The sequence below is a fragment of the Nicotiana sylvestris genome, chromosome 12, assembly GCF_000393655.2.
Source record: "Nicotiana sylvestris chromosome 12, ASM39365v2, whole genome shotgun sequence".
Taxonomy (NCBI): domain Eukaryota; kingdom Viridiplantae; phylum Streptophyta; class Magnoliopsida; order Solanales; family Solanaceae; genus Nicotiana; species Nicotiana sylvestris.
The window spans coordinates 7,451,550-7,460,660 of NC_091068.1; the positions used below are offsets into that span (position 1 = coordinate 7,451,550).

Sequence of the window (9,111 nt, forward strand, 5' to 3'; positions counted from 1 at the left end):
CATTCTTTTCTGTGGTTATTCCTTGTGAGCCGGTTCTACCGTTTCCTTGTGATTTACAGTCCTTGAGTTGATTTACTTGTCTTACCTTATATTATTATCATTGTTGTTGTTATAAGTATTGTGGTTATGTAAGAGTTTTCTGTTGTGCTATAACTGTTGTTTTTGTTGGTTGTGCTGCATGTTTACTTTGGGACTACAGAATGGTATTTCGGGAGATCCCCCTACATGTTTACTTTGGGATTATGGATCGGTATTCTGGAAGATCCCCCTGCACATTTATAATTGGGACTACGAGATGATACCCCTGGAGATCCCCCTGTACTGGATATTTACTTTGGGACTATGGATCGGTATTCCAGGAGATCCCCCTGCACATTTATAATTGGGGCTACGGGACGATACCACGGGAGATCTCCTTGTACTGGATATTTACTTTGGGACTATAGATCAATATTCCCAGAGATTCCCCTACATATTTACGATTTGGACTACGGGACGATATCCCGGGAGATCCTCTGCACATTTATATTTGGGACTACGGGACGATATCCTGGGAGATACCCTATTAAAATCACTGTATTTTGAGATATTTTTTCATTGATCCTATCCCTGTGTAAACATTATATGTGATGTCCGTATTATTCCTTATACTCACTAGCTGGTATGAACTATGTTAGGACACTTGCACAAGCATACACGTGGCTAAACACCCTAATCAGACAGGAGGATTCTTGGTATTGTCGAGTATAGACGCACACCTTTGTTTATTTGCCTTCCATGTGAGAATGGCTCTATTTGGTACGTGAGTTGTCAGTATGATTATGTGGTGTGATAAGAGCACAGGATACCAAATGTTAGGGTTCAGGTATTGAGACCCGTATTGTATAATTATGAGATGAGGTGTCACAGGGTGACTTATATTCGAAGGTTATTTATTTGAGAAGATCATACTCGAAAAGTATTTATTTTGAAAGAAGAACATTTATTCAAACGAAGTATATTTCGAAACATTTTTATCACTTGAACGATTTGACTAATCGATTGAAGTTTGCTAGCTAAAACCAAATGTGAAAAATTGTCGTAATTGCTGAGTTATGACTTGTCTTTGCTGTACTTGTGATTTCGGATTTGGGTTGTATTTTCGTTCAGGTTTATGTGTTCTTATCATAGTGTTTCGCTGTTACTTACTGTTTTTCCTTCCTTATTGCAATTATTGTGTTGTTAGCCATATCGCGTAGTGTTTATATAGATAATATGTTCTGTTGTTTCTATACTTATACTTGTTCTGCTTATTAGACCAGTGAGTGTCTTGACGTCACTACTCCACCGAGGTTAGTCTTGATACTTACTAGACACCGCTGTGGTGTGCTTATACTACACTTTTGCACATTTTTGTTTGCACATCTAGGTATTGATCATTAGTAGCTGAGCGGATTCTTGCCGAGAAGACTCAAGGTAAACCTGTTGCTGCATTCGCAAGTTTCGGAGTCACCTTCCTATTTTATATTCACACTGTTGTACTTATTTCCATACGGTTGTGTTTAGAAGTTGTAGCGAAACTCTGTATAGCTTATGACTTGTACTACCGGGTATTGGAAATTATAAATTTTGTAGAGATATTTGCTTCAAGACTGATAAATTTCATTTATTATTGTGGTATTTCAGTATGAGTTAGGCTTACCTAGTCTCTAAGACTAGGTGCTATCACGATACTCAAACAGAGGAAAAGTTAGGTCGTGGCAGCCAAATACATACACGACCAGTTAAACTTGTAGTTTATTTCATGTAGACACTTGAAAGACAAAGAAAAGTATTAACAAAGAGAAATAAAAGATGGAAATATACCATACAATGTAGACATTTGCATATGCCAAACTTGTACTCTTTCAAGTTTTTACTAACAAAATCTTAATTGTATTTTTATGTCCAAACACAATTTCAACTTTCAAATACTCTTTTTCAACCTCAATTTAAATGTTATCTTTTGTACAAACAATTACCAAATACATGTCCAGATACCTACTAAAAAGTAGGGCTAGAAGGAAGAAAAATAAAAAATAAATTAGTTTCACAAGCCTACCTACCTCCATCCCTAAAAGAGACGCATGAGGTCGAAACTCCCTGCACACTGTTAAAGTCGAATCTTTCCGGCAATGAGTCCTAGGGACCAATATAATGATTGGTTTAGGTAGGGCATGGGCATCCGATCTACTATGGACACCATACGAATCACTGTGTAAGATCACGATCCACAATTGACACAACAACACCAACAAACAAATCCAGTGTAATCACATAAGTAGAGCCTGTGAAGGGTAGTGTGTACGCATACCTTATATGTACCTTACAAAGTTAGAGAGGTTGCTTTCTGTAGATCCTCAACTCAAGTAAAACGAATGTTGAGAGTGGGATAATAATACTCGTTTTTAACTTAACAATAAATATATTTTTGTTTCTTCCAAACATGAACCAATTCATGTTCAAACACCAACAAGTTGCTGGTTAGAGGGGAGAAAAGTGAAAAGTATACAAATGAGAAAATATAAAAAGGAGGATGGGGTGAGAGAGGCTCGAACTCTCGACCTCAGGATTACTCAGAAGCTATGAGACCTACGCGCTAGCCAACTGCGCCACCACCCCAATTGTGTATGCATCTCATTATATATGTTAATTAAACTATTTTTATTCAGAAGTCCAAAGGACAGAATACTCTGCCCAAAAACGCCGTTGTTCTAGTTCGTCTTACATACACAGTCTAATTAGGGTTTCCAGATCTCTCTCTCTTTCATCACCAAAACCCAATTTCAGGTACATCTTTTTTACCTGTTTTTTTTTCTCAAAGTATTATCCTTTTGTTTTCATTTTATTTGTTTTCCTTCCTTTAATTCAATCTGCCCCTTTTTCACCTCATAAAAGAAAAAGAAAAAAAAAATTGAGAACAGAGAAGACAAAAAATGCAATCTTTTTCTTTTCTTTTTTTTTTTCTGTAAAAAAAATGCAAATTTTCACTCACCCAAATAATGAGCTGAGGAACTTCTTTAGTTATTTGGGTCTTATATGCTATGCATGTGAAAATAAGTCTCCTTTTTTTCAGCTTATGTCCATTTTATTTGTTGCCTTACTTTAATTTCAATAAAATAAGTGCGGGAAAAAGCTAAGAATGCAATCTTTTTTCTTTTTTCACTGTAAAGTTGCAGACTTTAATGAATACTGAGCTGAGTTTGTTTAGTTCTTTGGGTTGTATATGCTATGCATGTGGAAAAAAATTATCTTTTTTTCACAAACCATGAAATTCAGAAGTATTGGATCTTGATTAAAAATGCTCTAGGATTCTAATCAAGGGTCTTAATTGAAATTTGAGGGGAAAAAAAGAAACAAGAACACAATGGGATGTGGTTGTATGTTTGAGTAATTGTACTTTATGTTTAATAGCTTGTACCTTGTATTTCCCATTTTGTGGGATATGCTTTGCTCTTTCAGGTTATTGTTACATGCTTTTAACACACTTTACAAATTCCATTATTTGCTCACCAATTTAATTTAATTTTGTTTATATTCACTTACTTTATTTGCCAAATCTAGCAGTTGACTTAACATTTTGTGTAAGTTGAACTTACTAGTCTTATTTATTGTGATTATAAACTGAAAGAAATAATGACATGTGCATATAATGCTTCTGATATGGTAATCAGTATCAGCATGCGATATTTTATAAACATGAATAGTTGTTCTTTGAGCCGAGGGTCTATCGGAAACAACCTTTCTACCTTCACAAGGTATGGGTAAGGTTTGCGCAGACGTTACCCTCCCCAGACCCCACTTGTGAGATTACACTCGTTTTTTTTTTTTTTTTTTGTTAGTGGACTACATGAGTAGAGAATTTCTAATTCTAAAAGTTGTCTGCTCCTTTCACTTTGCTGTCAAGTGTCAAATTGGAAAAGTTATGCTAATTTATACTAGTATAAGCTAGTTACATTTACTTGATAACAAATTCTCGTAATTACTAAGATTAGGATAAAGAATGGGTAACTACTAACTAGTTCTTGTGAGGAAAAATGCCATTTACAGCAAAGATATATAATTCCATTCCAATCAACCCCAGCATTTACATAATCGGAGTAAGAAGGTTTGGAGAAGTTAGCATCAAGCTGTCAAGCAGCAACTAATCGGAGCTCTGCGTTCTCATAATTTTTAAGTGTAAAAAGTTTTATGTCCTTAATGTGCTGCACGAGTTTGTTCACCCTTCCAGTTTGTCTTGTTAGGCAGTCCACTGCATGCTTTTCCTTCTTCAAAGATTTGCTGTTTTGATATCTCAAATACTCTGTTGTGCTTTCAACTAGAAAATTTTCTGCTGAAGATAAGTAGTTGGAGATGATGGAGTTCATTGGTGAGTATCATGTTTGATTTTGTGAGGTCACAGAATATCTTTGCTATCATACGGCGTGGTCTTTGTTAGGTGGTTTTAGCTGAGTTGTTTTTCCTCCGTCCTCCATATTAGATTTGGAATCTACTAAACCTGTTGAATTCTTGGTTCCCTACTGAGTGAAAAATAAGGAAAAAAGTATCTATAAAGCTGAAGTTGGGACATGGAAATGTCTTTCAAATGTCGTCCTTCTTATGAGTATTAACTTCTGCTAGTCCACTTGAACAAAGGGAGTGAGGGAGGGAGCATAACGATGGGAAAATAGTGGAAAAAGAAAGTATGATGTTCCTTTTTTCTAGGGTCTGTAAATATATGTATGATAGTTAGCCTGAAATGGTTGAAGGGATCTGCATATATGTCATTTTCACAAGTTGTAGCGTTGTTATGATTTGTTTTTGTTTTGTTCTTGAATAAAATATCTAGGAAATAAAGAACAATGTTTATGGTGATGAAGGAAATTGTTAAAATAAGTTCTTTTTTTCAATTTCAATGTGAGATGAACCACACTTTTTTAGGAGCGTGCTGTTTATCCTATTACTGTGGGAAAGCGTTTGATTACGTTTTATGAGTAATATCATGGGAGTAAACTACAACAATGTACAACTCACGCAAGTCCTTATTAGCCTTAGAAATGAAGTGTTTTTCTGTCATCTATTATTTTATTAGGTCTTTCCTGAATATGAAGATTTAGAGAGATGCTTGTCAAATCATCTAAACAAATGTTTGAGCATCGTAAAAGAAACTGCAATCGATATAAAATTAGCAGTCAGGAAGCAGCAACTTCTGTGAAATGGGAAATTTTGAAGCTTATTTTTTAACTATGATGGGCAACTGTATCTCGTTCGGTGGTGAATTTGTTTTTTGAATCATTACATTTGGATGTTTTAATAATTGAGCTTCCATGTCTAATTCAATGTGTCAACATTTAGTAATTATCAGTAAATGATGGTTGAATTTTTTTGTACAGGACGTATCTGATGTATATTAGTTCTCTGTAGATGCTGCTTGACTGTTGAATTGCCCACGACATTAACATTGGCCTCACTGCTGCATTACACAGGAGTTATTATTTTGTAGTATTTCACCAGTTGGGTTCTTTAACGGGGACTAGTTCTCTTTGGCCGTCATTTAAGTATGTTTTGCAAGATGAATGGCTTAATCTATATGGGTGTGTGCCTGGGGAATTGGTAATTTTCATTTGATTATAAGCAAAGCATATTCTTTTGAGGGGATATATCCAGGTTTTCTATCGTTTTATGCTAAATATCGACAATTAAGGTGCAGTAGGAAGCATTGGTGTGTGGCAGAAGTATAGCTGCTTTACCCCGCAGAAGCTATGAGCTAGTGACTGAAGGTGCTTTTGTTCAGCTTCTTTTGGCGCTCTCGAGATTCAGCCATTCAGGGAAGTTCTGATGAGGCTCTGTTTTCCTGACATATTATTTGACATACTGATCTATGGTGTTGCGTTTATGGCGTTAAGTTCTCAGAAATGATTGCCAAATACATTTTCTTGTGCAGACGCTGAACCCCTAAAGTCTTGTACTCTTCTCAGAGTAGATTTTCAGGGTTCCCATCTTTGTCACTGTAAGCATTTGATGTTTGATTCACTTTCTGAGCTAATGGTTAAAACGTCATATTTTTGAACTGTTCTATGAGGTGGTTCCTTGGAATAAGCAACTATTTGGTAGTGTGGAGGTTACTGCAGATTTTGCTAGAAAGTCAAGAAGATTCTTGTTCTTGTCTCTTGTTAGTTTGAACCGTTAATTGAACTTCAAGTATGGATGTTCCCGTGAAGAAGCCTCAGGATAATGGGCAGAAAACCTCAATCAATGATGACGTTCTGGCTCGGAGGCTAAAAAACCGAGAGCGTCAACGCAGATATAGAGAAAGGAAACGTCTTAAAGTTGATGCAATGAAGGTGTTGGGCACAAACCAATTAGCTTCAGTGCCAGTGGAGGTGCCTGTGATTGCTGCTCCTCAGTATAGTGTACTGCCGGTGAATGTTACTCCTCTCGATTCTTCAATGCCAGTGAATGTTGCTCCTCTCGATTCTTCAATGCCAGTGAATGTTGCTCCTCTGGACTCTTCAGTGCCAGTAAATGTCGCTCCCCGGGAATATGTAATGCCAGTGGATGTTGCTCCTCTGGACTCTTCAGTGCCAGTAAATGTAGCTCCCCGGGAATATGTAATGCCAGTGAATGTTGCTACTGGAAAATGTGTGATGCCGGTGAGCAGTGCGTCCCGGGAGTCTGTCACCCGTGTTTACTCTGGGCGGAAATGGAAATGCGATGCCCGAAAGGCCCATGCGGTGGGGCAGAAAGAAGTGAGCTCTAATGGTTCGGTTAAACCAGATTTAGCATCAACTGGTGGTAGTCAAGAACCATGTTTACCCCATGTTCAACCGGCAAACGTAGCATTAAGTAATGTTATTTCTTCACCGTTGACTGCACTGGAAAATAGTGGAACACCTAAATCTATTCCCAGTAGGAGACATTGGAAAGCGGAAGCTAGAAATAAGAAGAGCTGAAATTGTTGACGATAAGTTTGGTTAAGTATACAGCAGAATATTATCAGTTGTTAACAGCCTTGTTGTAATCTCATCATGTACAACATTAGCAGGACCGAGGAACTTCGGATAATATTGTGAGTGTTTTGCACTCTTTCTTTCCCCCCTATAAACTTTTTGGTAATCATTTTAGAGAAAAGGGTCAAAAATACTCCTATAATGGAGAAAATCATAGTTTTACCCCCTATATTTCTGGGTCATTCATACTCTTGCTAGCAAATCGTCTCGTATTTGCCCTTGACCGTAGTGGAACTCCAGCCTAAAGTATAACAGAGGACATTCTTAAACCATATTCAAAACTAGAAGGGTAAATCTGGACCGTTGTGCCGAAGTCTTTTGATACGTGGAATCCACTCAATCTAAGCTGGAGCTCCGTTAATGTCAAGGACAAGTACAGAACGATTAGGTTACGATAAGGGTATGAATGGCCCCAAACTATAAAGGAGGGTAAATGTAAGCTATTTTCTATAGTAGATGGGTAAATTTGGACCTTTTGTCATCTTTTTTTTTTGTGTGTGTGTGTGGGGGGGGGGGGGGGGCATTTCTATATGGTGGGGCTTTCATGTTTGGTTGTTTATTTTCATGTGCTCTCTAACTGATGCAATGCATGATATCAGATGGACGACTTGCAGGGGTCTAAACTTTTGTCTCTCTTCAACTAAGTGAGAAGATCCTGAGCAGTGCTTTCGGACAATTTTGTTGCTTATGTCCAGGTTTTGTCAGGTAAGAAGTTATGTTGAGAGTAATTTTAGGATACTCCTCTGCTGCTAGAATTTAGGTTGCTTTGACTTACTTACTTCCGATGAAACGAATCTTGATATGTATCATGACACTCTGATGTGTACTTTTGTACATATCTGTTGTATGTGGATCGATCGATCATTCCTAGTCCAACTTGTCACTAAAGAAACTATCCTTCAAGATTTGTTACCTTTTTTGATAGTTCAAAGCGCCATCACGCGGATAATTGAAATGTCTCATCTGCTTTTGAATTCAAATTCTGGGAATGCCTCTTCAAAGATTTGGATACTTACACAATGGCATCGTTATCGAGTTTGAAGTTTTATATGGTTCAGTGTTTGCTTATAGGGGGAGTATTTATTGATTATGCTTACACAAAGGCATTGGCATTGTGTCCAATGGCACATGATATGCTAATGTCTGTCAGGAGATACTAATTTGGATTGTCAATGATCTCTCACTATCTATAGAGCTAAGTTGCTCGGACTCGAGTGCGGGTATACAATTCGGGTACGGATCCAAGAGTCGGATTCAACAAAATCTTACTTTTAAGATTCGGGGGTGCGAATCCAAGTATGGATACGGACGTTGGGATTCGGCTAAGAAAATTCAGAATTATAAAATTAGAGCTGTGAAGATATTCTAAATTTTGAGAGATAATTTTGTTATAACTTACATGTATATTGTAGCAGCGAATATGAGACAAAGGACTAATATGTTGAAGGTATTCCATTTTCCGTGTCTTAAATGTGTTTTATCTTTTATTTTGAGAAATCAAAAATCATTTCCTCCACTAATTTGTCTATGGACTCCGGTCAAAATATCCCAAGTTGGTTTACTGAATCCCAAATGTATCCCGCATCCGTTCCTGTCGTGTCGAGACGCGTTCGACATAAAAAATGAAGAGTTCGCACAACTTAGCTATAGAGAAAAATTAACCTAAATAGTTGGTCACCTAGCCGCTTAAACTAAAAACAGTATGTGGATGTATATTATATGTAAAGTTCATGTATACTATGTATATAATCACGTATAATCTATGCAATTATTTCTGTAAAGATTCCATCTATAAGTTCCCATTATAGTAATCTTGCTACATTATAGCATGATTAGGCTAGGTGAGGCTTTATTAATCATAAAGTTTAGTGACTTTCACGCAAAGTGGTACTTTAAGCTTTGTTCTAACATTGAAAGTTGAAAGTATAATGCTCATTTTAATTCTTTAGGGAAAATGTAGCAACAATCAGGGGAGAAATTCAAAAATAGCCAGATTTACGACTGGTCGTTCAAAAATAGCCCAGTTTCAAAAGTAATCGAAATTTAGCCACTTTTCATGTAAAGATAAATCTGAGCGAAAACATTGTTCAAAACCCGGAAAATG

The 9,111-nt window shown here is 36.9% G+C and overlaps 1 protein-coding gene and 1 non-coding gene across 3 annotated transcripts; one reads left to right on the forward strand and one right to left on the reverse strand.

Annotated features, from left to right (window-relative positions):
• Positions 1-2,555: 2,555 nt before the first annotated feature.
• On the reverse strand, positions 2,556-2,640 carry TRNAM-CAU (transfer RNA methionine (anticodon CAU)). Its single transcript is given in 2 exon segments — positions 2,556-2,591; positions 2,603-2,640. It is a non-coding gene; the product is annotated as a tRNA-Met (tRNA).
• Positions 2,641-2,702: 62 nt separating this feature from the next.
• LOC104246315 (uncharacterized) lies at positions 2,703-7,931 on the forward strand. Of its 2 annotated transcripts, XM_070165222.1 has the most exons (4): positions 2,703-2,808; positions 5,391-5,610; positions 5,708-7,066; positions 7,607-7,931. In XM_070165222.1, the coding sequence occupies exon 3, from the start codon at positions 6,201-6,203 to the stop codon at positions 6,948-6,950; it is 750 nt and encodes a 249-aa protein (XP_070021323.1). In that variant the 5' UTR covers positions 2,703-2,808; positions 5,391-5,610; positions 5,708-6,200; the 3' UTR covers positions 6,951-7,066; positions 7,607-7,931. The 2 variants fall into 2 exon arrangements, with proteins under 2 accessions (XP_070021323.1, XP_009800417.1); XM_009802115.2 differs by having other exon boundaries at positions 5,391-7,066.
• Positions 7,932-9,111: the final 1,180 nt, after the last annotated feature.

Bases quoted from the DNA above. Each gene is read 5' to 3' on its own strand.
- LOC104246315 (XM_009802115.2), top strand. From the start codon at position 6,201: ATGGATGTTCCCGTGAAGAAGCCTCAGGATAATGGGCAGAAAACCTCA.